The sequence below is a fragment of the Cucurbitaria berberidis genome (assembly GCF_010015615.1).
Source record: "Cucurbitaria berberidis CBS 394.84 unplaced genomic scaffold K460scaffold_2, whole genome shotgun sequence".
Taxonomy (NCBI): domain Eukaryota; kingdom Fungi; phylum Ascomycota; class Dothideomycetes; order Pleosporales; family Cucurbitariaceae; genus Cucurbitaria; species Cucurbitaria berberidis.
Window position 1 is genome coordinate 5551031 of NW_024468936.1, and position 27070 is coordinate 5578100.

The window sequence follows — 27070 nt, forward strand, 5'->3', positions numbered from 1 at the left end:
TTGTTGATAGGCGCGAGGCTGCGATGAGTCAGACGTCAGTACTGTATCAACGTAAACCCTGCCATGAGCCGCACGTTGAGCAGCACATGCCATCAACATTCTATCACCACTATGTCGACCCCACTCACAGTCCTAGTAACCGGCTTCGGGGTCCGTCAACCCCAGCTCACCTCTCCCATACCATTCTAACCAACCCCAGCCATTTTTGGACATCACCACGAATCCATCATGGGAAATTGCGCACCGTTTACCGTCTTCGCTAACAGGCCTGAATGGCGAAACAATCACCATCATTATTCCCCCAGAGCCCACCCCAGCAGCATATCACAAGATTCTTGCCCAGGTCCCAAAGTTGATCGAGAAACACAGTCCTGACATGGTGGTGCACATGGGCCTTGACGTCGACAGCGGGCCTGGCGTCTTCAAGGTTGAAAGAAGCGCACCGAAGGAGGGATACCATGAATTTCCGGACGTTGAGCGCAGAGTCTTCACGCGAGCCGAGAACAAAAAGACCTTTGGAAAAGCGCCCGCAACCCTTGCAACTACTCTAGACCTCGTTACTGCCGTTGATGCGTGGCGGGATTCGTGCTCCTCTCTCAGCTTGGCGAAGCTACAAGCATCTGGGACGATTTTGAAGGCCAAGGCCAAGGGTAAAGAGAAGCAGATGGTGGAGGTCCAGCTTACTGACGACGTGGGGACGTATGTTTGTGGTTTCGATTACTATATCAGTTTGCTTGAGATGCAGAAGAAGACTGGAAAGAGAGAGGCTGTGTTCTTTCATGTTCCGAAGTTGGAAAGTCATGACGAGCTGCGAGTTGGTACGAGGGTTACGGAGGAGCTTATCAAGGCGCTGTTTGGGGTACTGAAATAACGTTGAAACTGAACGTGACCGATTTGCGGCTACAGAGAATATGTAGCTTTGTGAAGTGATCGCCATGCCGCTCATTTGGACACCACAAGTTGTTTCTACTTCCATAGTTTGACAAACTTGTAGGACTGATAAAGAAGGCACAACTAATTCTTATGAGATTACCTGATATTATTAGCATATACTTTCGTTTCTAAATTGATCTTGTTCCAGCAAAGGTCCTTACCTAGGTAGTTAACGGATCCGATCACGTGCCTTACTAACCTAATCTAGCATTAGTCTCATCTGACGAACCTTGGAAGCTGACGCTGCTGGTACTCTGTCGTCGCAGACCGTACCACTTCAACGAAGCATCTAGTTCATGCACGCCTGCCATCTCAAACTTTGACTTACTGAATGCCAAGTACCTCATTGGCCGGGGCGAAAAAACGTAAAACGCGCCATTCAGGCCGAGTTTTCAGCATGTTGCGACAGGAACCAGGCGCCACACAGCTTGGCCTTGCTGATCGCGGCCTGCTATCCTTAGTCGACGAACTTCTCCTCAACATCATCGATCAAATTGACAGCCACAAAACGCTATGCAATCTCGCTGCGACATGCATACGCTTCCAGGGGCTCGTGGAGCCTTATGTCTGGCGCAACCTGCTGGTTCTCAGGGGAGCCCATGCGCGCAGCATCGCCGTAGCACTCGATAGCCGAGAAGAACGGGTGGACTACATTAAAGAGCTATCGATCCGATACAAGGATGACTACAAGGACGGCATAGCAGAACTAAACCATTTCATGGGTTTGATGGGAAAGCTGCGCCATCTAACGCTCGAAAGCCCATGCCCAAACAACTCGGAATGGAGATCAGGAGTCTACTTTGACGGGTGGTCGACGATTGATTACACGAATTTGCTCACGAGCGCCGTGTATCCACGGCAAGGACTACCACTTGCTTTGCCTTGCTTGCAATCCCGTACGTCCCCACTTCAAGTACATATTTTCTATCATGGGATTCTCACTAACCCGCGATAGTCACGCTACATAGTCACGGAGCAGGAGATAGGAAGTTTTCTCTAGGCCGCGCCGTAGCAATGTTCCGGCACCCTACCCTTCGAAAAATTACGCTATCATGTCTGAATTTCGATGGCAACATGAGCCTAGATGACATACCTGAAGACGACCGCAAATCTACGCCGCTACAGTCCCTGACTTTGGTTGAATGTAACGTCCATGTGCCCTTTTTGGCAGTTGTCCTCAGCTTGCCCAAGGCCCTGAAAGAGCTGTCGATTGGCGAGCGACTACACACATTCCCGGAGTGCGAGCCCTCTATGAATCCGTCCACGCGCACATCTTCAAAACAGTTCCTGGTCGCATTGCAGCAACAAGCGCATTCACTGCAACGATTGACACATATCGGTGGCCATATCGGCTACCAGACCCCTCGCGAGATAGACCCAGAAGGCTCTACAAGGCTGCAGTCCCTTACCCGTCTCGAACATCTTGAGCTCGGCTTGGAATCGAGTTTGTATTATTACCTACGGCAAAACGGATTCCCTCCCGCACTAAAGACGCTCAAGATGCTGGACACAGCCATATCGCTCAATGCAAGTCATGACTTGCGCTCGCTATTAGAAATCGTCTTCCGATCTCTCACTTCTCTCGTGACCGAGCATCTCCCTGCATACCTACCAAAAGATTTCACACTTCACATGAATTTTGCCGATCACCCTTTCTTCAGCCAGCTCTTTTTCATGGAAGAGGTCGAAGAACAAAACCACATTATCGCTACATATTTTCTCAACCGCCCTACCGTATACAAGATCGCCACGATACTAAAAAGCTCCAACTCGCGCTTCTGCATTTCTCGTGAGAAATTCTCCTCGGGCATGTCGTACATTCCACCATATATGCACGGCGAAGAGTTACCAGTGGAGGAAATGATGTATGATTCAGACGACTATTGGCGATTCAACGGCTATGACTATCAGACCATGGATGATGAGCAGTTGAGGGGCGACTTCAGGGAACAGAACAGATTGTTTCTCTGCATCAATTGCCGGGAGCATGGACTCGGCGTGGATCAATGTCTGCATCTGGGTGATGGGAGTGCTTGCTTGCCTTGTCGGATAGTGCATGCGAGGGCTTGTGTCTACGAAAGAATAGCAAATGAGGACACAGTTTCTCCTGTTGATCTCGAGGCCGACTAGTAGTGATTCAGATGAAGAATAGATTAGTGCACGAAAATACGATGTGACCGTTGTATTCATGCGGACTGCGCCAATAGCGTTGTTAATCTCTTGCATGTTTTCGAGTACCATTTTATAACACCATTCGAGCACTCAGGGAGGCGCTGAATCTGCCCACAAGGCTCTTGACATCGAGATAGTTTCCTGTATCATAGTGATAAACCTCATTGAGTGGTCCAGCGTCCTGGCTGACTTCACATGACTCGGCGAAACGCCGATTCCACCCCGCAGCGACCTGTGCACTTGCTCACCGCCGAGTCGATTAGCGCCTCTACAACAGCTGAACCGATAGCGGCTCCTCGACCGGCAGATGCAACCTTGTCTAGTGACTGGTTTTGGCTCCCGAATTCATCAAAACAACGAACCAGGTGTCACGACGTCATGATGGTCTCCAATCGCCCCCGAGCGCCAAGAGTGCGGATCGTCCCAGGCTACCCCGCAAACGGCCGACCTACCCCAGAATTGCTCCCGGCTCCAAGGAAAATGTCTTTGAGATGCGAGGGTGTGCCCATAAATCGGGAAATGCCAATGCAGTATCACGAGGGCTCGGTGATAGATTTGACCGAGAGGCTTTAAAGAGCACGACTGCTGCTTATGCTTTTCTCCTTCCAAGGGTTTCGACCTCTTTTGTCTGACAACTACAACGAGAGCACACCCGAACGAGAGTCAATATGGCGACTACAACCAATGACGTAAAGGCGGATATCGCTGCAAGCGAAAATAAGCGGATCGAGAATCTCGGTGAGAAGACATCGACATCGTCCGGCGAAGTCGAAGCGCAAAGTGTCGAGCTCGACGAGAAAGAGGCGCAGCGGGTGTTGAGGAAGGTTGACATGAGGCTGGTCCCCATGCTGTCTTTGCTTTATCTCGTCGCGTTCATCGATCGCAGCAATAGTATGTCTCTACACCCATTTCTTGGATGGTTCGTGCTAACGGCAGACAGTCGGCAACGCGAAGATTGCGGGAATGACAAAAGATCTAAACATGCCTAGCAATACGCTACAGTATAACACGGCTGTCACGCTATTTTTCGTCCCGTATACGCTACTCGAAGTCCCCAGTAATATCGTCTTGAAGATGATGAGGCCCTCGCATTGGATGGCTATTCTCATGTTTAGCTGGGGTCTTGTCATGACTCTCATGGGCCTCGTGTCAAGCTATCACGGGTTACTCGCTGGACGCTTCTTCTTGGGCGTGACAGAGGTACGGGTTGATTTAGCATCTCATGCGGATGTGTATACTGACTTGTCACGTAGTCGGGCTTCTTCCCAGCCGCGACATTTTTGCTTACAATCTGGTATCGCCGCTTCGAACTCCAGCGCCGCATGGCAGTCTTCTATATCGCTGCATCACTCGCTGGTGCATTCTCTGGACTGCTTGCCTACGGTATCCAGAAGCTTGATGGTCGATCTGGCCTTGCTGGATGGCAGTGGATTTTCCTGATTGAAGGCCGTATGTAACCCATGGAAGAGCTGTATACGAGACAGTCACTGACTTTGTTCCTCTCAACCTATAGTCATCCCAATTGCTCTCAGTCTCGTCATCTGGAAGATATTGCCAGACAGCCCCGAGACAGCTAAGTTCCTTACGCAAGCGGAGCGCGATCTACTAGTTCGACGGCTGGCGAACGATCATGGGTCAGGTCAAGGACAAGCAACAAACGATGACAAGATTACCAAACAGCACATTCTCGCGGGTCTCTCTGATTGGAAGATTTGGGCAGCGACAGTCATCTTCTGGGGTAATACTGTTGGTGTTTACGGGTAGGTTTTCATGCCCATCTGCACAACTCTAACGCACACGACTAACTAGCTTCGTAGGTTCACTGCAACCGTCCCGTCTGTCATCAATGGCCTAGGATACTCCAGCGCCAATGCGCAGTTGCTCACAATTCCAATCTACGTATTCGCTGCTATCGTTACCCTCATCTTTGCCTGGGCATCCGATCTGACCCGCAGGCGATCTCCGTACATTATCGGAGGCTATTCAATCGCAATTTGCGGTTTCATCGCCCAACTCGCCATCCCGCATCCCGCGTACCCCGGCCTAACTTACGGCTTCCTCTTCCCCGTCGCAGCCGGTCTCTACTGCCCCTTCACCTGCCTTGTATCCTGGATTGGCAACTCGCTCGCTCCTAGCTCGAAGCGTGCCGTTGGTATGGCCCTCCTCATTAGCGTTGGAAACATGGGTGGTATCATGGGCAGCAACATCTATCTCTCGCGCGAGGCGCCAAAGTACACGACTGGCTTTTCGGCTAGTTTGGCAATGTGCTGCACAGCGATCATTATGACGTTCGTGCTGAGGTGGGCTTATGCGAAGGAGAACAGGCAGAGGGACCAGCTTATTCTGGAGCATGGAGAGGAGGCGATTAGGGCGAGATATAGCGAGCAAGAGCTGTTGATGCTTGGGGATAAGAGCCCCTTTTTCAGGTATACGCTATAGAAGCTAATCGGACATGGCGCATTTGCGACGGATGTTATTAGTGCTGTAGATTTTCGCTTTGGGCGAAGAAGCTGAAAAGCTTATTACGCGCTTGAATTTTACTCCTCTGCTATGAAGTTTAGATACTCCCTACCTTCACGTTAGTGTTATGACTTTTGGTTATCAGAAAATCTATTGGTTTGTCAGCGTCATTATCCCATCGCAGATGCGTGGCTACCGAAACGCACTCTAGGACCCGTCACGTGAGCGGGTTTAGAAGGTGCGGGATACCAGATCGAGCACTACCGGACTTAAGAATTTCGGGTTCCGAGCTCCGCTTACGCTCATGCCTATATCATTCACCCTTGGCGTTACATTTGCTCTATTATTGTTGAACTCTATTCTTCACTCTCAAGCCAAATTACTACTTCTATAATATTAATCACGCGCATCATGTTTCTACTCAAGGTACTGGAATACTGCATCGGCCGGCTTCTCTACCGACTTCGCGGGTACGACGAGCTCTGCTTCTTCAGAAGCCGCGCCTTCGCACAGCACGCAAAACCAAACATCACCATCACATCACCCGACTGCGGCAACTCTGGCGCAAAGCTAAGCAATGACTTTTCAAAGTTTGGCATTGGCCGCTTCCCATCTCTGCAATGGGAACGCGCCGGCCCCGACGTAAAGCAGTACCTCATTCTAACCGAAGACCCGGATGCGCCATTGCGGAAGCCGAATGTGCACGGCATCTATCTCTTCATCCCGCCAACTGTCACATCTATCACTAACGATGACCTCAAACTCGTTGACGATGTCGATGGTGTGAAAACGGTTCAGGCTGGATATCGCGTTGGCAAGAATCGGCGTAATGCTGTGTATGTTCTTCCACGGCCGCCGCTGGGTCATGGGCCACACCGATATTTCTTCGAGGTTGTAGCACTAAGTGAATGCTTGGATCCGGGGATGATCAGCAAGGTGCCGACAAAGGATGAGCTGGAAGAGGCGATCGTCGGAAAGGTTGTAGGGTGGGGGTTGTGGGAGGCGACGTATGAGCAGAAGTGGTAGATGAAGTACAATACTGTGTACGGAGATGCATACTTTCCCCAGCTTACCTAGGCAGCATTTAAACGTCTCATAGCACCAGGGATATTATTCGGAAATAAGTTGAGTGTGGATTGGGAATAATAGTATGTACATAGACAGGGATCTGCTGAAGCCCCTTTGACGGAGGACCTGATTACCGAATGGACTGTCTAATATACCGTCATGATCCATCATTTTGATTCTCCAAAACAGACCTAAAAACTCAACTTCTGTGCATAGCTCGTCCCAGATTTTTCGTATAAAACCAGAAAGCTGCTATCGTCCAAAGCCAGCAAGCCTGCCCATGCTGCCGATGGTCCAACCACTGTCGTCTTATCGGCCCAAGTCTTGCCACCATCTCTGCTTACCATGACCTTGATCGCGCCTGAAGGCCAGGCACCACCATCCTCGTCCGTCCCAAAGCTTGCTACAAGCTTATCGCCAACTCGTATAATCTGCGGTGCCCCAGCGTTGTGACCTTCAGGCTGATACACGCGTGTACGCTGCTCACTCCAGTTTGCTCCATCGTTCTCAGTCCGCACAGTCCAGACACTGAATGGCACCCCCTTTGAAGGATTGCCCGTTTCGAAAATGGCTACTTTCGCCGGGCTGCTGTCATTGGGCGTATGCGCAACGCCTAGCATGCCGTCTCTCGTCTCGATACCCGCTCCTGAGATGACATCTGCAGAGGACCAGGTAGCTCCACCGTCTGTCGAGCGTCGCAGTAAACTATCCTGATCGGTACCGGAAGTCTCGCGAGAATAGTAGAGCTGTAACGAGCCATCTAGCGCGCGCTGGAGGAAAGGTTCCCAGTTTCCAGTTAGGCCGCCAGGATCCGATGCTGGAGTTTGCAGGAAATTCCAATTCACTCCGCCGTCCTCAGAGATGCATACCGTGATGCGATAAAAGCTGTACGCATTTCCGCTTCGATCGTGGTTCCTGAAGGCGCACAGAAGCTTTCCGTCTGGACGTTCGTACACGTATGGGTTGTCGACGTCTTTGGTGGCTTTCGAACCCGTGTCGACAATGCCGATGGGTTGCCACGAGGCTCCGTTGTTCGTTGATCGCACGGTCGTCAGTGTAGTGTTGGCGCCTGTTGTGGCGGTATACACGCCCAGCAGCGTCTTTCCGTCTGCAAGTTTGATGGCGCGAGGATAGGTTCCACCTTGGCCGAAAACGATTGCGTCCCCTAATTTTGTAGGTGCCTGTGCCAGGACCAAAGAGGGAAGAAGGAGAGCATACGTTTTAATCAGGCTCTTAAAGGAACGCATGATGATGGTGTTGCGAGTGCTCGTGTTGGTCAGTGGCTAACGCTGATATTTGTGTCGAGATCCTGCTCTATTATACTTTCCTCCCGACCCACTTATTTGGTTCAGCAACTGCACCTCAGGCTGTGTAGGTATTTCAAGGGAGAAACAAATCACCGTACGAAGTAATATGGCCCGAGGCGCTTCAGCCAAGAGAAGTAAGAACGGTGGAAACACACAGGGATGCTTATGAGGCGTCCAATGGCGCAGCTAGCCGGCACGCCTAATGCCCACGAGGGTGCAGGCTCGATTCCTTCGAATAAGCTTACTTCGGGATTTCAGTCGGTATACCCTTCTTTGCATCTGGTGACATTGGTGAATCGCGCAAATTACTGCTCAGGCTGTGCTTAGGGCAAAATACCAGAATACCAGAGAACAGTGGAGGTAAACATTTAGTGCAGGCACCGTAAGGCTGGGTATTTTGATCCTTGCCTGTCGGTCTGAGCGATACCTCGTAGCTCTTAATGAAGTATTATTATTTTATCGTATCATCAAAGCTTGGAGAAGTTGGCAACGATCGCGTGCACTAATGAAGTGGAGGCCAGAAGAGTTTGGTGTAGTATTGAGACCTAACAGCCGCCGCCCGCAATTGAAAAGGTGCACTTTCGTACTTTGCGGATCTTAGTAACATCGCATACTGGGGATATATTCGCAATTGTTTGCGCACACAACTGACCTTATAATCTTAATATGCTGAAACCCTTCTGGCATAGCAACAAGGCTAGGTACTACTTACTATAGCTACAATATAGAATCGCGAGGTTAGACTAGACCTGTAAACTAATCACTTCGGTGCATCCTGCTACGCCTTGTATTCGCCTTACGTGGATTGAATGCGCAAATAATTCCTCTGCGTGAATAATTCCTCTGTGTTCGCGAAACAGTGAAGAGATCTGTTGCAAACGCGTGTTGATCGTGACTGCGCGATCAACCGGAAGATTACGTAGCGACACTAGCGTCTGCACTACGCGTCATAGTGGCCCCCGAGGCTTCAACTTCAGATTCTTTCTAGTATCATCCTACTCTTCAAGATCTTGAAGCGCCATTTGCTGTCCTTTGTTCTACTGCTGCCCAGAGACCGCCTGGTGCGACTGCGAGATCTCCATCCCTTTTTCTACGCTTTAAACATGTGCGACTGTATCCCTGTTCCCATCGTGTGCTTCCAGTGCGGAACGTATGAATGCCCGATTCCAGAATTCATGATCTTTCTGATAATGAATAGAGACCAGAATCCTTGCCACTGCAAAGTCGTAGGCCCGACACTCGGGTTTCTCGTTACCGTAGGCATGGCGGTACGTTGGCGCCCTCACTCACCTGCGCCCGGTCATTAACTTACATGTCCCAGATCGTCTGTTGGCCAGCGAGCCTTTTGTGTTGTTGTTGCGCGACAGACGCGGGCAAGAAGTGAGTTGATGCCGACCTTGCTCACCAATAGTTCAGCGCTGATGTATACAGGGTGCTTGCTCTGCCTGTTGATACCGGGAATGCGATAAGCAACGCTATACCGATATAGCGGCCTGATGAGGGAACAACTATGTATCTATCCGCATTAGTCTTGAGCCACCTATACGACACTACGGGCTGCACCAAGCTAGACATCACCCTTTCTTGGAAGGCTGAATACCTTCAACGACGGAAAGGTATGAGCTAGCTAGATTCAGCACTCAACAACTCATAATAACATTGATCTAATACATGAAATGACGACCCCTACTCTTCTCACTCTCCTCTCAGGTTGGATGGCCTTCTCCCAGCTTCACCATTCGGTGGAGCCCTTCGTTTACTTGCATGAAGCTACGTCATCACGTGGGAGCGCGTACACGCACTTTAGGCGTTTCCCTTTCACCTCACAGCTTCAATTAAACTTTCTAGCTACTTCCCAAACACGAGAAACGGTACTGGAAATTGCGTGTATGTACGCCGCTGCGCTTGGTGGGGGTGTGATTTGCTTTTGGCACTTCGCGGCGACAAATCATCTTCAACCGACCCAAAACAGCCTGGTCCACGCAAATTCAAAGCCACCTTTCTGTTTGCCGGATTCGACGCTTCCAGAACCTTTACTGGATACTGAAACCTCACGGGGTTCTAGATTGAACCTCTGGGAAGTCGCGGGCTATTCTCACCTTCACTTCGCCATGCGGTGAAGGCGTGGATGTCCCAAAAGCTTTTCGTCAACGCTGTTTGCACTCCTTCCCTTTTGGGACTTTGTTTGTACACCCGATTCCATGTTTACATCAACAGGGAACGCGATAGACCTCGTGTCTAATGAACACACAGACAACAAACCTCAACTACTGTCCTCCATGTATAAAGGTGAGATGTTCGCAACACCACCCGATAGCGAGATGTCGCCATGGCAGCATATACCTATGTGGACCCTTGACGAAGTCGGTTACACCTACGACGCGCCACACGTCCAGCCCGATGGCCGCATGGAGGGCGGCCTACACTCCCCCACATATTACGCGTATAGCCCCAATACCAACAGCTGGGAAGATGGCCTTCAAGAAATTGAGAGCTTCGATTGGTCAGGGAAAAAATCTCCAGAGCCGCCTGGTGATACACAGGAAGAAAATTGTCAACATGGCTGCAACCTCCAGGCTAGAGATTATACGACTGGATATAATCCCGAAGACAGTCTCTTAGATGCTAGAATGCACCATCAGCAGCAGCCACTAGTAAACACCGAAACTAGTGACCATGTCCAGGGCATGAGCACTGGCCCGCATTCGACTGAGCGGACTTCCGAGCCTGCGAAAAGCGACGCGTCGTATCTAGTGACTGATTCGCCCATCCGAATCCCGCGCCTTCCCCGAGAGGATATTGAGATATCACCCACCACGATCTCAACAAGTCAGATTCAGCTACGCTCTGCTAGTCCTCAACCCAATAATAAACGTGCAAATGGCATAGATGGTGCGAATATCGACGTCGCCCTAGCTATCGCGGAGCCAAATAACCCAACCGTGGGGCCCAAAGACGTACGTACGCCAGCATCGCAGGAATATGAAGATGCCTCATTTGGAGAACATCAGGCCCAGGACGTGGGTTTCGCCACAGAAAAGGCCAATGTCGACGACGTGCAGGAGGTGGAGGACACCACCGGGATAGCCAAGAACGCTGAACGGATGTCTTTCACACGAAGTTTTTCGCGTCAAAGCACCTCCAGTTGTCATGAGCTCGTGTTGCGAGAGCCTCAACCTGCTGCCTCATCGCATCTTCTGTCGACGCAACTTTTCCTCGATACGAAGCGGAGTGACGAAGGGACACCAGAGCCAGAAGATCTTTGCGAATTAGGTTCCTTCGACATGTCGTCCCTATCCAGAGAAGTAGGATCAGTACTCTCAACTATGCAAATGGATGTAACCTACGGAGATAAGGAAAATGAGATAGCCTCTCAGCCTTCAAAGATACATAATACACCTCCTCGTCACGACAGCGTTGCTCATATCCAGCCGTTCTTTCCAGTTCAAGAGGATAGCAGGGAGCATGACGCCCCAAGTTTCCATGCAGATAGTGCAGTTTCCATGGAGGCAATCATAGAGGAGCCTACAGGTTCGCTACCGGTAGAGCTTATTTCAGCGCTCGTTGATAGCCCAAGCCTAGACCCTGGTCATCGTTGGCGAGAACAGCTACAAGATGTCATCGCAGAGACCTCTCCTGGTGACTATTCTGACCTTCGGCCGGAAGGATATATAGATCACGACAATTTTGCATATCCAGCCAGTCCTAGCAACCCGGTAGAAAGTTTGCTAGCGAAAGATAGTCCCCCTTCGCAGGGTGCATCATCGACGCGACAGATCGACATCATCCAGGAGCTACCTCCTTCTCCCTTTGAGTTCGGCGTCGATACTTCGTACGAAGAAGTTGCTCTAGATAGAAAAAGTAAGGAAAGTTTACTGGGTATCTCTAAAGATACTCAGAACATTCCGGAGAACATAGCCGTGTCATCACAGTCGCTGCACGTGGAACTTTTGATAGGGAACGAAAGTGCACAGGAAACGTCAGTAGATGACCAGAAAATCAGCTCCGAAGTCTCCCCCATTATTGAAACGCCGAATTCACTGCTGCCATCGTCGAAAATGGAGACTGGAGCCACGGTTGACTGTGATCAGTCTTCGACATCAGAACCGACATCCGAAGCAAAAACCGCCGATACTCGCAAGCGCCTCGCACCCCCCCATATATCAGAAGTTGCGACTGACACCGAAGAGGATATGCCAGCTAGGAAGAAGCAAAGAATTAATACACCGGCTGAGTCACACAATGCTGTTACAGCTCCAGCAACGAACACCAAGCTTGATATGTCAACGTCGATCAATGAAGGTTCCGATGCGAAAGGAGTACAGACCCTCGAAGAGCCTCAGCATCACCGACAACAAACCACGTCGAGGTTCGATCATTTTGCGGTTGGCAAGTACTCACGGCAGCCTCAAGAACCGACCTCTACCAGTATACAAGGAGTGGCTGGTGAGCCGAGCGTCGACAGAACACTGGGGCTACAACAGCCCGACTACAATGATAATGTGGACATGCCAGAGCACTACAGTGATGCCGATGTTCCTGTCACGCCCGCCCCGCATGCTTCAACTGCTGCCTCTAATTTGACGCCTAGCAAGTCACGAGCGAGAAACCCCGTATCTCCGTTCGAAGTCTTCAATCTTAATGACAACACCGCACGAGAAGATTCTAGAAATCGACGTAAGAATCGAGACATTTCCACTGTACCTGGTCCCCACCTTGTGCTTCATCTTGATCCGAACGAACCTAGGTCGAGCGTAAAGGCCGTCGAGGGACCACTGGCTGTGGATAACGCTGACGATCCATTCATGTTAGTCGAAAAGAGCACGTCGGACGCTGTGCCCACAATCGAGACTGATATTTCGAGCATGGCACCCACTGAGCCCAAGAAACGTCCTAGTGCGGTCATCATCAGGAAGATTCCAGGGCCTGCGCCAAAGAAAGGGAAAAGTGCGACCGCCAAAAGAGCAGGCAAAGGGAGAAAAGCAATTAGTGTCAATAACGAGAAAGAGGAACAGCCACAAGAACTGGTTTCGGCAGCAAAAATCGAGTTTGGGAAGCCAACGGATGATGTTACCATAAGCGCTCCCCCGAAGATCAAAGCTGAACAAGCAAAGAAGGTGGCAAAGGGCTCGAAGAGGAATGACCACAATGACCAAGGGCTACCGTCGATCGATCACACACACCCACTTTATGTCGGATATGGCAAGCGGCATACGCGAGGTGATACCAAGTTCGAAGAACAGGTATCTTCAAGCTCTAAAACCACTTCTACGGGAAGCTTTACAAAGGAGCACGTTGGAGACGGACATGACGACGAGGACGAAGATTGGTCACATGCCGCCATCACGAAGGCGAAGGCGAAGGCCAAAACAAAAGGCAATGCAACCCCTCTACTCCTTTCTACCAAGGCCCCCAAACCTTCCGCATCCCGAGTCGGAACGCCAGCTACGAACATGGTATCCACCTCTAGCACTCCGAGGGCGAATAAGTACGGTTTCAGCCCTCTCCGCGGCAAGCGCATCGCCAGCTCTCGAAAGTCCACCGACACTGCTGCCGCTGCTGCTCCCAACGCTACAGCACCCAAGCAGTCGAAGCCCGCACCCAAACCCAAACCCGCGGCCAAGGGTAAAGCAAAGAAGTCAGAAGGCGACATACCAGTCCCAACCAACGACGTCGTCGTGGTAGAGAAACCGAAGACTAAGAAAAAGGCCGCGGTTGAACCATCTGCTACGGATCAAGCCACGCGTATTGAGTCTGACAGGCGTACCACGCGTCGAGCCTCAGCTATGGAAGAGGAGGTTCGGCAGAAAGAGGGGAATGTCAAGTTGAGACTGCGATGTCGGAATACAAATGCAAGCGCAGAGGAGAAGTAGAGGGGGCGAAGAATTTGGCGCCATGGTTGAAGGGATGTGGAAGTGAACATTGCATCTAAACCGGATGGATAGCTGGGTTTTCATCTTGGAGATTATGGATGGGGCTGATACTGTGTCCTTGGTGCGTGACGGTAATGGGGCACGATGTATGAAGCTGAAGCGTTGGAAGAATGTCGATTGTATACGTCATGTCCATGTAGTCTATGATGGGACGTGCAAGCGAAGAATTAAAAAAACAAGATCTAAATAGTCCAAGACTACTTGTATAAAGGGTTTGTTTTAGTAGTAATGAAGATGGCTCTTTCGGGAGACTTTTGCACCTCTGAACTGAATGGAGTTGTTCTATATCTTACTCGAAACCTCGGCCTTTGCTAGCACGTTGCATAGCCACTCGGTCGCCTTATCCGCCATGGCCGTTGGAAACGCATGGCCCACGCCATCAAACAGCACATCCTCAAAGGCAATATTCAGACTGGGCTCTTGCTGTAACACACCTTTCAAGACGTTCAAGAATGGCTCACCCGCTGCATACGGCACAAGCTTGTCCACCTTGCCACTGAGATTCAGAATCTGCTTTCCCTGTAACCTCTCTCTAAGCAAGACCTTGAACCGGTCCAACTTGGCCTTGTCGGGTTGCGGATCAGCACTTGTGGGATTGAATTGACCGGGCAACAGGAGACCAGCGGGATCATACTGCGCGATGGCATCCTGCAGCGCCAGAGGGAAATCCGGTGAGCCCAGGAACGACGCGCCTGGCGGTGAAGTCTCAGTATACGTCTTCCGTTTCGAGAGGCGTGCGCGATCCGTCATCAGGCGCGTGTAGTCTGGACACCCAATGCCCACAACGCCGGCAGTTATACGGGGGTCGGATAAGAGACAATGCCATGTTGCATGGCCGCCGAGCGAGATGCCAAGGGCGAGGTGTTGTGTGATCCTAGGCCCGTTGGCGGCAGTGAAGATGTAGGACTCGAGGTGGTCTATGAGGTGCGAAGTATCGGTTGCAGTGCCGTGGTAGCAGCTAAACATGTCCTGCGCATGCCTGGGATTTCCTTCTCTCCACGCCTGGTTGTGCAGTTCATCGACCTGTCTGCTCCCGTGGTTCCTCTGGTCGAAAGCTACTGCAATCAGGCCTTTGGATGTATTTCCTGCTCGCGCTTGGCTGACTCGGGCGTTCCATGCTGAGATAACCTGGTTTGCGATTGGGGCCATTGTTTCTTTTTTCTGGAGACGTGGGTGAAGGAGCCATAAGCAGGCGACTGAGGAGGCGGAGGGAGGCAGTTCTACGAGGCCATGGACGGTGACGAGGATGCCGGCGATTGTGTAGGTTTGGGAGGAGACGGTTGGGTCGGTCGCAGCATGGGTGCCGTGGAGAGGGTTTGTCGTCGCTGCCATTTTGGGGTTCGCTAGAGCTATTAACGAGTAGAAGAAGTGATTAGAGGAGTGCGGAGGCGGAGGTGGAGCTCGTCATTCCTCTCAAGTGGATTCCATCACGTCGATTGCGGAGGGGCACGCTGGACTTCCGAGGTTGTTAGCTGGCGGCAACATCAACTGGTCTCCTAGCAATGGGAAGTGGACTCTGCTCGCGCCAACGCCTGTCAACTACGTGGAGGCAGCCGAAACCAGCACGAACAAACTACGGTGCCACGGGACGGCCATTTGGAATGTTAGAGCTAGATAGCCTACTGTCGCTGTCGTTGTGCTGGAGCTTCAGGACGCTACCTGCGCGGGGGGCGCGGCCAGCCACGGAGGATCGATGGATGCTGCTATGTACATAATCGAAGCTGTATGAAGCGTCTCCGGCCGAGGATATTAGGATTCATGGGCATGACGACCTGTGCATCGAGCGTGGATGCTGTCAGGGTCGGAGGTGTTGCTGTTGATCGCGCAGGCGGTCAAGAAGGCGGAGGGCAAGGGGTGACGCCAATGTCTTAGCGCGCCAGAGCGCTTGGGGGAAACCACCGCATGGGAGATTACCACACGGCCGCAAGGACCAGTCCAGAGATGATAATCATCCCCAGTACCACGCGTCATTCTAGTTACAAGTCTGCTACCTCTACGCAGAAAAACAACAAGCGACTATCTCTGTCCTCATCTTCTCCTCGCCAATCTTTCCGTGACGGCGGGTGCCCCATACGCATCATGGCAGTATAAACATTATCACAAACCGAGGAACTACGCCTTTCCCGGCAACCTGAACTCTCCTTGAAAGCCGTAGAGCTCACTCTCTTTGCTCAGGGCCTCCTTTCGATACCACCACTTCGGCCGCAGCCATGGCCGACTCGCAAGAGCCCAATGTCTCACACACAGCCCGTAGCCCTCGCACCATGTCGCCTCCACTCGCTGCCGGGACAGAAAAGCCTCGCCGGGGACTATCGCCACTGCGATTAGAGCAAAATGCAAACATAACAGAAGATATTCTCATCCCTTCGCCTGCGAATGGCGCTCCCAAAATCATGCGATCTGCCCCGACTGGCTCGCCACTGTCCTCCAATGAGCCCTCCGAGTTTCCCTTTCACATAGCACTCCCCGCATCAAATGGGGCTATGGAACCGAGAGACATGGCCGAACCTCCCCCTAAAGCGCATAAGCCCGCCTCCCACATGTCAAATGGATCCACTGGCTCCTACTATCCGCCCTTTGCGCCCATCTCGCGACACCCTACCGAAGGCGAGACCTCTGATGCCCCACGAGAACGAAAAAGCGTCCAGTTTGCTCGAACCAAGACACACACTGCCGATCCAATGGGACCCGACTCGCGACAGCAGTCATGGGACGTCGAGGATGTTGAGGGCAAGGGCAAGGATAAGGACCGGCAGGGCACATCGCTGATGGGGAAGCTGAGGGCGCTGGCATCACCAATGCAGGGCCATGGCAGGAGCCAGAGCGGAATCGCCCCAGTCTCATCGAATCACGAGGGCTCACCTCACGGCCAGCTATCACCAAACTCAGAACGCGACGAACCGCGGTACGACATTGACAGTGAAGCAGACGCTGATGGCGAGTCGAGTGCCGGCGAGGGGGTCTCAAGACCTCCACGAAGACGAAAACGGAGTCGGCGCTGGTTCGATGGCGAAGGCGAAGGCACACAGACGGCCCCTACAACCCCCAAGCAGACAAACTCCTTCTTTTCGCGCGATTCGCCTAACATGACACCCACCTCGACTCGACCTGGTTTCCTACGTCGTGGCACGATGGATGACATACCTGAAAACGATCGCCAGGGCTACTCAGAAGACGAAGGACGCTCCCGCATCGCCAAAGAGAGCGCGTGGACACGCGGCCTACACAGTGCTAGGGGTCTTTCCTATGGTGGTCTGCGAAGGCACGATCCCAACGCAGACGAGGATGGCCAACATGAACGACGGCCAGGCCATCTAAGAAGCTTGACTTCCTTCAAGGGGAATGCGGGAGACACACATCCTTCTCCGTGGCGGATGCGCGGCGAGCGTACTTCAAGTCTGAGTGCTCAGAAATGGAAGTCGATCAAGAACAGTCTCAAATTATTGGGCAATCGGGCCAAGGCAGAACGACAGGTGGATCATGCAAAGTCTGCAGAGTTGATGGCAGAACTACTAGCAGGAGCGCCCGCCGCCTTGTTTCTCGCCAGCATGTTCCAGCGTGATGAGCACGGCCACAAGCGCATACCAGTACTTCTGGAGCAACTCAGGGTTACCATCACAGATACCGACAAGACCAAGGATAAAGAAGGCGATCGACATACGGCTCTGCGTATAGAGCTGGAATACGGAAGCGGAATGACCCGGATGAAGTGGGTTGTATACAGGACTGTTACAGACTTTGCAAATCTACATCTCAAATTCAAGATTCAGGAGAAGCAGGACGCATTCCGGAGCCGTCCCGCCAACCGTGGGAGAGAGATCAAGGAGAAGGGAAAGGAGGGTGAGGACGAGAAAGAGGAAGAGAAAGAAGATCCAAGAACAAAACTTCCTCGCTTTCCCAGAAGCGTGTTACCTTACCTCAGAGGTCTGCGAGGGTACGGCATCTTAGACGAGGAGGAGGAGGAAGAAGAGGAACTTGCGGTTGGTGGAGGCCTAGCCAGTGGACCGGATGGTTATGCCAGTGCGACAGATCGTCCTCCCCGGGGTAAACGCAACAAATCGTCTTTCATGGCTCGCAGAAAGTCAAGCGTAGGTGGAGACCAAACTCCAGGCGCCATTGGTCCTCTTTCCGCAAGACAAGGTAGCTTCGCAGGAACGGCGGGCCAGCCATTACAAACAAAGCAAACCCATCATGATCGCCAACGAAAGAAGTTGGAAGCCTACATCAAAGGGCTGATGACGTACCTCATCTTCCGTCCTGACAGCAATCGACTCTGCAAATTCTTGGAACTGTCTGCCCTCGGTGTGCGTTTAGCCGCAGAGGGTGGTTACCATGGCAAAGAGGGACACCTAATGATCAAGTCATCGAAAGGGGTCGACAACCGAAAGGGATGGGCACGCATTCCCATGATGACTCGCCACTGGCCCAAGTGGTTTCTTGTGAGACACAGCTACATTGTCTGTGTCGACTCTCCCGAGGAGATGAACGTCTATGATGTATTTTTAGTTGACGCGGATTTCAATCTCGAATCAAAGTCGGGCAGAATTAGGGACAAAAAGGCCAGGGAAATTGCAAGCGAGGCCAAGGCGTCGGCCACAGGTCACCACCAGCTAAAACTTGTCAACTCGGAGCGCAAGATGAAGCTACTTGCCAGAAATGACAAGATGCTACAGCAGTTCGAAGAGTCGATAACGTTCATGTCGCAAAACACAATATGGTCGCAACGGCAGCGATTTGACAGCTTCGCCCCGGTACGAAAGAAGATTTACGCCCAGTGGCTTGTTGATGGCCGAGACTACATGTGGAATGTCTCGCGGGCCATCAGCATGGCTCGCGATGTTATCTACATTCACGATTGGTGGTTAAGTCCGGAATTGTACTTGCGACGCCCAGCTGCCATAAGCCAAAAGTGGAGACTTGACAGATTACTCCAGCGGAAAGCGCAAGAAGGTGTCAAGATTTTCGTCATAATGTATCGCAACATCGGCGCTGCCATTCCTATTGATTCCGAGTACTCCAAATTCTCCCTACTCGACCTCCATCCAAATGTCTTCGTCCAGCGGTCGCCGAATCAGATCCGTCAAAACACCTTCTTCTGGTCACATCACGAGAAGATTTGCGTCATCGATCACACGGTCGCTTTCTGTGGAGGTGTCGATCTGTGCTTGGGTCGTTGGGATACACCGCAGCATTCCGTGGTCGACGACAAGCCTACAGGGTTTGAGCTTGACGATACCCCCAAGGATGCGGATCATTGTCAGCTGTGGCCCGGTAAAGACTACTCGAACCCGCGCGTGCAGGACTTCTTCGCCCTCGACAAGCCATACGAAGAGATGTATGACCGAACCAAAGTTCCCAGGATGCCATGGCATGACATCGCCATGCAGATTGTCGGCCAACCAGCACGCGACTTGACGCGTCACTTCGTTCAGCGGTGGAATTATCTATTGCGGCAGCGGAAGCCTTCTCGGCCAACACCCTTCTTGCTTCCTCCACCAGACTTCAATCCAGCAGACATTGAAGCTCTTGGACTAGATGGCACGTGCGAGGTACAGATTCTGCGCTCCGCATGTGCCTGGTCTCTTGGTACACCCAACAAGGTCGAGCACAGTATCATGAATGCGTACGTCCAAATGATCGCCACATCCGAGCATTTTGTGTATATTGAGAACCAGTTCTATATCAGCAGTAGTGAGGTCCTGGGCACCAAGATCGAGAACAAGATCAACGATGCCATAGTCGACCGCATCAAGCGCGCTCACGCGAACGACGAAGATTGGAGAGCGTGTATTGTGTTGCCTCTGATGCCTGGTTACCAGAATACTGTTGATGAGCAGGAAGGAAGCAGTGTTCGCCTCATCATGACATGCCAGTATCACAGCATTTGCCGTGGTGAAACCTCGATTTTTGGGCGCCTTCGAGCAGCCGGTATCGAGCCGGAGGATTACATTCACTTCTACGCTTTGAGGGCTTGGGGTGAGATTGGTCCGAACAAGATGGTTGTCACGGAGCAACTCTACATTCACGCCAAGGTCATGGTCGTCGATGATCGAGTTGCTATCATTGGATCAGCGAATATCAATGAGCGTTCTATGCTGGGCTCGCGAGACTCTGAGGTTGCTGCCATCATCCGAGACACAGAGGTGCTCGACTCGTACATGGCAGGCCAGCCATACAAAGTCGGAAAGTTTCCTCACACGCTTCGCGTTCGGCTCATGCGCGAGCATCTGGGCATTGACGTCGATTGCATCACTGATGAAGACCTGGCGAGCCAGATGTCCGACGCCGATAGCACCGCGTTTCAGACTGAATCCTCGACACCTTCATCTCCAACAGCCCACCGAGAGACCGAACAGAAGTTGGAAGAGAACAACCACAAGATGCAGGATGATCTTATAGCTCGTGCTGAGAAGTTGCACAGCTTCAACCACGATTTCGACTGGGCGCAAGCAGAGAATCCTAACCTGAAGCCCAACAAGAAAGAATCATCCGATCCTCGGGTTCAGAGCAACCCAGCCCATCAAAAGGACGTCCGTGGAGAGGGTGCGGACCATATGATCGAGGTCGAAAATAGCCGTCCCAGTATAGCGCGAGGGCGGGACTCTTATATCGATGACCATGGCCATGAGAAGCTTGTGGTCGACGTCGCCGCTGAAGGCTTGTCGGCTACACCGAAGAAGAACTCAACTACTAGAACACGCGGTCGTAGTAACACCACCGGTACAAGGAACAGCGCGCTAAGTAGTCATCATGAGGGCCATGGTTATGCTGGCCTCCCACCACCTCGGTTACCACGCATGGACACGGCAAAGCTAGGGTTGACGCAGCTAAGCCAGCTACCCGCCCTGCCTCCGGCTGACGATACCGACATCGGTGGACCACCACTCCAACGCACTTTCAGCCACGCCTCCTCTGGCGTCATCAATCCCCTTCTTGCCGACATGCGACGACCCATTGTTACCGAGGACTGCATGCGCGACCCTATCAATGACGCGTTCTATCTCGACACATGGCACCAGGTCGCAGAGAACAATACCAAACTTTTCCGTCAAGTGTTCCGCTGCATGCCCGATAACGAGGTCAAGACGTGGAAAGAGTATCAGGAGTACGCGGCATTTGCGGAAAGGTTCTCGAAGGCTCAGGGAGGGGAAAAGAGTCAGCAGCATAGAGCGCAAGATGCCCCTGGCAAGACTGGGCCACCAGGCACTGGACTCACAGATAAGGTTACAACAGCCGCTAGCAACGTCGGTAAGCAGGTGGAAGCTCAGTTCGACAAACTTACCGAAAAAGTAACAAGCAACCCCGACAAAAGCGGCGATACCCTCACCCACCACTCGCGCATTGGTGGTGTAGAACAATGGGCTGAAGACCAGGAGAAGCGTGTGCAAAGCCAGAGTCCACCCCCACCTACGGCCCGCGGTCTCAACCTTGATACTAATTCTGGCTCAACCTTGAACGACAACGTAGGGAGAAGGCCAGCAGATGATGCCATTGTGAGCCCTATGAATCCCGAGCTACCAGGAAAGACCTTCACCTTCCCACCAGCACCGCCGATTCCTGATACCGAAAGAACAGACTTTGCAACCAACAATCCTGCAAACAGTACCGCTCGTGGCCGCAACGTTACCATTTCCGAACCCCCGCTCCCTTCTCAGTCACAACACCCCCACCGCTCTTCCACGAAGCGTTCACGCCGCCGTGCCACTACCAAGTCTAGCGCCCGCCAATTCCACGCCACGGACTCAGACGCTATGTTGGAGAAGGAGGATGCGAGAAATCTGCTCAAGCTAGTGCAGGGCCATCTTGTTCTTTGGCCGTACGATTGGTTAGAGAATGAAGAGAGGGGAGGAGGGTGGTTGTATAACGTCGATCAGATTGCGCCGTTGGAGATATAGTAAGTCCATTCCCTCACCTATGACACGAGTTGTGGCCCACACTTTGTAATTGTCGAACATAAAGCTAACAAGTAGCAGCAACTAAACTATTCCTTTTCGTAGAAAGGGGTGAGCACCGGACCAAGTCTTTCTTTTTTGCCTTAGGTTGCGACACTTGTTCTATGGGTTTGGGCATAATTGAGTTGCGTTGTTTGCGTTCATTGTAGAAACAAAGCGAAAGCATTCACTGGCGTTATGTCACTCTTTTTCTTGCTCTTAATATCTTACCTTTGCCCTTTGTCAAGGCTAGTGTCATTAATTATGTATCATCGTCATCATCCATCATCCTTATTAGCATATAAGAGCTTCAGTCAAATTCTTTCATGCGTTTGGGAGAGGTAGAAGGAGCTGGTTGTTTAGAGGCTAGTGCTGGTTCCTATAAAGGTCTTGACCGTTGATCTTCTAGTTTGCGTAAGACTGTAAAATAGCAATGGTTTAATTTGACTGTTTGCATTCTATGATATATATTGTAACACATGATGTAGTGAGCGCTATATAGAGAGTTGAGGCCGCTGAGCACCGCTTCTACTATCTCTGAACTCTTTCAAATACAAATAATTCATTTCGCTCTGAAGGTTACGGAAATATGTTCATTCTATTGTAGTTATGGTTATTGCATCAATCAACTTCGAGCAGTTCACACTGCAGTACCACCTCCATGATTGACTAAGCGCTCTGACGAGCTCTGAACCCTTCCTATTCTCTCTTATTCAGGGAAAGGAGTTTTCATGAAGTAGCTCTCGTCAGAGATAGTAAGGAAATTTGAAATATGATTAATCACGAAAGTCTAGAATATGTGCACCGTACGTGAGTCAATTGACCACATGTACGAAGGAGTGATATTAGCTACTAAGCTTCCAATAACCCAATGACTATAATCAAGTCTGAAGGAATGTGTTTGTAAATAAAAACTCCAGAAGATGAATCCCAAATCGCAGCGCTATGCATTGTAAACCAAAAGAACAAAACAAAAAGCCCCAGCCAGCAGCCATGGCATCTATTAAATATGCTCTTTGCTCCCAATCTCCTACTCGCACTCGAAAGTGAAGTCGGTGACATCGGTAGGAACAGCAGCCTTGTCATTGCCATCCAAATCAGCAAAAGGCTCCTGATCGTTCAACCTGAACACCTTGCCCGCGGGCAGGTTGGTGAAGACACACTTGATAGCGCGGCCAGAGGGGGCGAGGGCCTGCGCCGATGTGGCGATGACATGGCCGCCTTGCACCAGCCGGGTGTTCTTGAAGAGTTCAGCGAGTGTGACGGGCGACTCGCCTCGGATGACAGTGCGGATCTCGCTAGCGCCGGTTTGGTCGTTGATGAGGGAGAAGGTGAAGTAGTCGGATGGCAGATGGGCGGGTACAGTGGGTGCTGCGAGGGCGCCGGAGAAGAAGAGAGCCACAGTGCTGGCGATGATCATGGAGGCCTTCATTTTGAAAAGTTGGTCGGTTTTTTGGTCGGTTTTGTGGGTAAGAGTGGTAGATTAGAATTATTGGCGAGAAGTGAATGTCGCAAAGAGACAAGATGGAAAACAAAGTAGGAGATAATGGAAAAGTTGTTGTTTTGTTGTTGTGTTGTGAGATGAGAGTACTATGGAGCGCAGATTCTTCTTCATCTTATACTTTGAAGTGCCCTTCAGGCTTACAACGATGCTCGTAGTTGGAGGGGGAGCGGATGTACAGACAGACACAGGCAACCCTCGCGGGCCCAAGAAATGCGTTCAGTGGTGGTGTGACAGCACCATAATTCCACTTCTTCGCACGTCCCAATGCCCCAAGGGAGGCCACGGAACAGTAGATAGATAGCTACAGTCCTTCGGACGAAAAACAATACCAACCAACCAACCAACGATGCTCGTAGTGACTTTCGCCTGGTAGTGTCCCAATGCGATATCGCAGTGTTGGGACCTTGCGCCCGACAGACCTATACTACGCTCAGCCATCATCATATTTCCACGATTGATGAGGCTACTCCGCCTTTCTCACATACTAACTGGACTCGGGCGAGCATTCGCATAGTTTGTTGGAGGGAAGATTAGAAGCACGGTCTGACAAGCGGTCAGTCAAACAGATGATCCGGCTGAGCAGATGCAGCATGCTTACGCCCCTAACCCTGTTCGTAATCTTCTTCCGCAGTCCACCAGCTGGTGGACATTCACTCAGCCACAGCCACTATCTTCGTGGTGGTGTTCTTATTGGTTCTGTAAGCGAATACATGGATGCTATATTTACACAACACTGCTTACATTGCTTGGCTCGACTAAGTTAGGCCCGAGTTTAGAAGGTTATTCTAGACTTCGACAAAGCCCAGTGTGAGCTTTGGGAGTAAGCTGCGGGGTAGGGCGTTCGAGGTAACCTGGAGGCTGGGAGCTGAGAGCTGAGCTGCAGAGTACTCGGATGGGTTCCGATGTGGCATAGCATTGGGACAATCTTGGATAAAATGTGGCGTTGGCTGCGCCGATTCAGTTGGAAACATGGCCTGAGTAGGAGCTATGTTTGGTTGTCGTCGTAGTGTGGAAGTGGATGAGAATGACCTTAGCAGAATTACTCGCGACATATGTGCACTCTCGAAATGGCAGTTTAATCCATGTTATGTGGCGTTATTTCTGGAAGATCGGAAAATACTTACTGTCGCCTAAGACTTTCCACGAAAAAGCTCAAATGCAACATCTCACTTCGAGCAGTATCAACGGCCGAGTCATCTCCACTTGTTTGAGCATATTGACGCCTGCGGAAGTTTGCCGGGTGTGAATACTCGACATTATGCTAGTCGCCAAAAGCTTGCGTCGTACAAGTTTCAGACACAGCGTCGTAGCTGACTCTACACAAGAGGACATACACTTGGGCGAATGGCTTGATTGGGCCGAATACTCCATCTTACCCGTACCACCTTCCCTCTGGAATTATGTAAAAATCCCCCAACACCTACATACACACTGTATGAGATGTTTGCTTTCCTTAGAATAAGAGTTTTCAGAGAAGACATGTATCTATAGCCTTGCATTTCTCTGTGACAAGTAAATATCATATCTCTAGAAGAATGTCTCTTTGTCAAAGAGAAATAATGCTCGAACAGGAACTGAATTCAGGACTGATTTCTTAAATGTCCCCCGAATTTGGGAACAGCGTCCCGGGAACACCTAGTGATTCAAGCTAGCCAAATACCGTTAAAGTAGCCGTTGTATTGATTTCGTACCTCAAAGCAGAAGGCGGGCGACGCTCGTCAGTCGCATATCTGCCAACCCAAGCCGTGGGGACGAAATCGTCTCACGTCGTACCACTTCCGATCGTATTACCTGCATCGATCGAGACTTGTAACAAGAGCACTACTTCTCGCTTCACTCTTCGCTACAAAGCCACTTACACATGTGAAACCACGGTGAGACAAGGACGCCGATATGTGTTACCTTTTTCTCTCGTCTTGGGGACAACGCTGTTATGAGCAATCTTCGTTTGACCGAAGTAGTAGCGAAATTAAACATACGGATCATTCTAAGTGGGATGGAAAGCGTTTTACATTCCATACGAAATCTGTGAAGCAAATATGCTCTTCCACTTGAACGAGAGCCCGAGTAGATTAGCTCGCTGGTGTCAATTGTTCGAAGGTATGTTAATCCAAGGAAAAAAAACTATAAACCGAAAATTTACGCGGGGATACGAGCTGAGCAAGCATGCTGAACGGTAATGCCCTTCGACCCGCTGCCACAACCAGTCGTGGCTTTTCTTGACCGGATGCACAATATCGAATGTCCTGCAGTACGACTTGCTTGCACCATCGAAACACGGCCGTCTCTCAGCTACTACGGCATCAAAAAAGCCGCCTTACTAAGCGTTTGCCAAAGAAGCGTTTCTGTTGGCCTGGATCGGCTCGCCGCGTGAGACCATCGGGTTGTCGTAGGACGATGGCTTCATGAAGTGGACTTGAACGGTGTCGCGAACGCGAAATAGAAGGATCGAAGGGACTCAGCTGTCCAGAAGCTATTTTGAGGGATCTCGACACCATGGCGATGCTCATGTATAAAGGCATTGGGTTGCAACGAAGAAGGAACGTATCAGCAACAATCACAGCTTCTCTTGCAACTCAACATTCAAATATACAAACTTTGCTTCCGAACACTCGCTTCTTGCTGTTAAATTATCACCATGCGCTTCTTCATTACCACCCTCCTCGCAGCCCTCGCGGTCGCTTCTCCCCTGGTCACCAACATTGAACGCGGCGACGCGCCTGATGTCAAGGACATCCGCATCAAGTGTACGCTGCACATGCCCTCTCCCCCAAGTTTCATTCAACATATCCAACAAACTCTTTGCACTGTCCCATCTCCCAATATCGATTTTCGCTGACTCTCCCCAGCTGTGACCGTCTTCGGCACTGGCTGCCCACCAGGCAGCGTATCCGGTGATGTAGGCGAAAACAGCACCCTCATCGCCCTAACATACGCCGCCTACGAAGCGGCTACTGGCCAAGGGAAATCCATCACGGATGCGCGCAAGTTTTGCAACGTGCGCGTTGGCCTCGAGTACCCGGCTGGATGGAGCTACACGGTTGCCAAAACGGTGATTCGCGGATATGTGAATGTACCGCAGAAGTGCAGTGCTAGTCTAAGCGCGCTGTTTTATTTCAGCGGAAGCAGTGAAGACGTAAGTGATAGTTCTTATTCCTGCTTTAGCTAACGATGCTATGATGTGATTTGGTTGGAGGCAAACAAATGCTAACTCTTGCCCTGTGCTGTAGGCGGAATGCTCCGTTACGTTCCCTGGTGGATCGAACAAGCGATACACGGAGGAGACCAGCGTAGACGCACTTGTGTGGTCTCGATGCGGTGCTAAGGATAGGGCGGGTCCTTTGTTCAATGTCAATTCTGATGCGCGTGTTAACTGCAAGGACGCTGGTGTCTTGGGTGTTGATACACAGGACACGAAGTTCGAGATGCAGTTGCTTCTTCAATGGAAGAAGTGTTAGGTGGGCAAGGACGAAATTGTGGCACAGGTGGAGCGCAAGGCCAGGCAAAATGCGGAGGAATAGATGGTTGAGGTTTGGACACTCCTTTGGTTTCGTAAACAGTAGATGGAATGATATGATTTTGATGGAAAGTCCATCGTCGATGTGTACTTGAATTCCACAGTTTTGAACAAGTATTAATACATCAATGATTTGATACGAGCCCAGCGGCTACGTGGGAAATCTTGCGGCTTCGAGCTCAAGATGGTGTCAGGTTCTCTCGTCGACATAAGAGTAAGTCCCAGAAATAAACGAAGCGAGAGAG

The 27070-nt window shown here is 51.1% G+C and overlaps 11 protein-coding genes across 11 annotated transcripts; 8 read left to right on the forward strand and 3 right to left on the reverse strand.

Moving 5' to 3' along the window:
- Positions 1–93: 93 nt before the first annotated feature.
- Positions 94–1036, forward strand: K460DRAFT_364923 (peptidase C15, pyroglutamyl peptidase I-like protein). The gene is made up of 2 exons (XM_040933086.1): positions 94–150; positions 200–1036. The coding sequence occupies exons 1-2, from the start codon at positions 112–114 to the stop codon at positions 869–871; spliced, it is 711 nt and encodes a 236-aa protein (XP_040791560.1). The 5' UTR covers positions 94–111; the 3' UTR covers positions 872–1036.
- Positions 1037–1330: 294 nt separating this feature from the next.
- K460DRAFT_404251 (uncharacterized protein) lies at positions 1331–3063 on the forward strand (the record flags this gene model as incomplete). The annotated part of the gene is made up of 2 exons (XM_040936710.1): positions 1331–1829; positions 1889–3063. The coding sequence occupies 2 exons, from the start codon at positions 1331–1333 to the stop codon at positions 3061–3063; spliced, it is 1674 nt and encodes a 557-aa protein (XP_040791561.1).
- A 369-nt stretch (positions 3064–3432) lies between these two features.
- Positions 3433–5710, forward strand: K460DRAFT_384950 (MFS general substrate transporter). Its single transcript, XM_040935519.1, has 5 exons — positions 3433–3996; positions 4046–4305; positions 4359–4554; positions 4619–4865; positions 4923–5710. The coding sequence occupies exons 1-5, from the start codon at positions 3774–3776 to the stop codon at positions 5542–5544; spliced, it is 1548 nt and encodes a 515-aa protein (XP_040791562.1). The 5' UTR covers positions 3433–3773; the 3' UTR covers positions 5545–5710.
- Positions 5711–5976: 266 nt separating this feature from the next.
- On the forward strand, positions 5977–6591 carry K460DRAFT_280220 (PEBP-like protein; the record flags this gene model as incomplete). Its single annotated transcript, XM_040928390.1, has 1 exon — positions 5977–6591. One exon carries the CDS (start codon positions 5977–5979, stop codon positions 6589–6591), a length of 615 nt encoding a protein of 204 aa, XP_040791563.1.
- A 233-nt stretch (positions 6592–6824) lies between these two features.
- K460DRAFT_375740 (glycoside hydrolase family 93 protein) lies at positions 6825–7880 on the reverse strand (the record flags this gene model as incomplete). The annotated part of the gene is made up of 1 exon (XM_040934802.1): positions 6825–7880. One exon carries the CDS (start codon positions 7878–7880, stop codon positions 6825–6827), a length of 1056 nt encoding a protein of 351 aa, XP_040791564.1.
- A 1163-nt stretch (positions 7881–9043) lies between these two features.
- K460DRAFT_280488 (uncharacterized protein) lies at positions 9044–9429 on the forward strand (the record flags this gene model as incomplete). The annotated part of the gene is made up of 4 exons (XM_040928406.1): positions 9044–9090; positions 9139–9208; positions 9262–9320; positions 9372–9429. 4 exons carry the CDS (start codon positions 9044–9046, stop codon positions 9427–9429), a joined length of 234 nt encoding a protein of 77 aa, XP_040791565.1.
- Positions 9430–9993: 564 nt separating this feature from the next.
- On the forward strand, positions 9994–13984 carry K460DRAFT_428436 (uncharacterized protein). The gene has a single exon (XM_040938290.1). It carries the CDS (start codon positions 10142–10144, stop codon positions 13811–13813), a length of 3672 nt encoding a protein of 1223 aa, XP_040791566.1. The 5' UTR covers positions 9994–10141; the 3' UTR covers positions 13814–13984.
- Positions 13799–15694, reverse strand: K460DRAFT_364929 (uncharacterized protein). Its single transcript, XM_040933087.1, has one exon. The coding sequence runs from the start codon at positions 15203–15205 to the stop codon at positions 14156–14158; it is 1050 nt and encodes a 349-aa protein (XP_040791567.1). The 5' UTR covers positions 15206–15694; the 3' UTR covers positions 13799–14155.
- A 91-nt stretch (positions 15695–15785) lies between these two features.
- Positions 15786–22259, forward strand: K460DRAFT_304705 (phospholipase D1). The gene is made up of 2 exons (XM_040929986.1): positions 15786–21767; positions 21847–22259. The coding sequence occupies exons 1-2, from the start codon at positions 16084–16086 to the stop codon at positions 21851–21853; spliced, it is 5691 nt and encodes a 1896-aa protein (XP_040791568.1). The 5' UTR covers positions 15786–16083; the 3' UTR covers positions 21854–22259.
- A 575-nt stretch (positions 22260–22834) lies between these two features.
- Positions 22835–23236, reverse strand: K460DRAFT_353919 (uncharacterized protein; the record flags this gene model as incomplete). The annotated part of the gene is made up of 1 exon (XM_040931750.1): positions 22835–23236. One exon carries the CDS (start codon positions 23234–23236, stop codon positions 22835–22837), a length of 402 nt encoding a protein of 133 aa, XP_040791569.1.
- Positions 23237–25970: 2734 nt separating this feature from the next.
- On the forward strand, positions 25971–26766 carry K460DRAFT_268677 (uncharacterized protein; the record flags this gene model as incomplete). Its single annotated transcript, XM_040927538.1, has 3 exons — positions 25971–26055; positions 26158–26444; positions 26539–26766. Coding segments are annotated over 3 exons (600 nt in total), but the record flags the coding sequence as incomplete, so codon positions are not given.
- Positions 26767–27070: the final 304 nt, after the last annotated feature.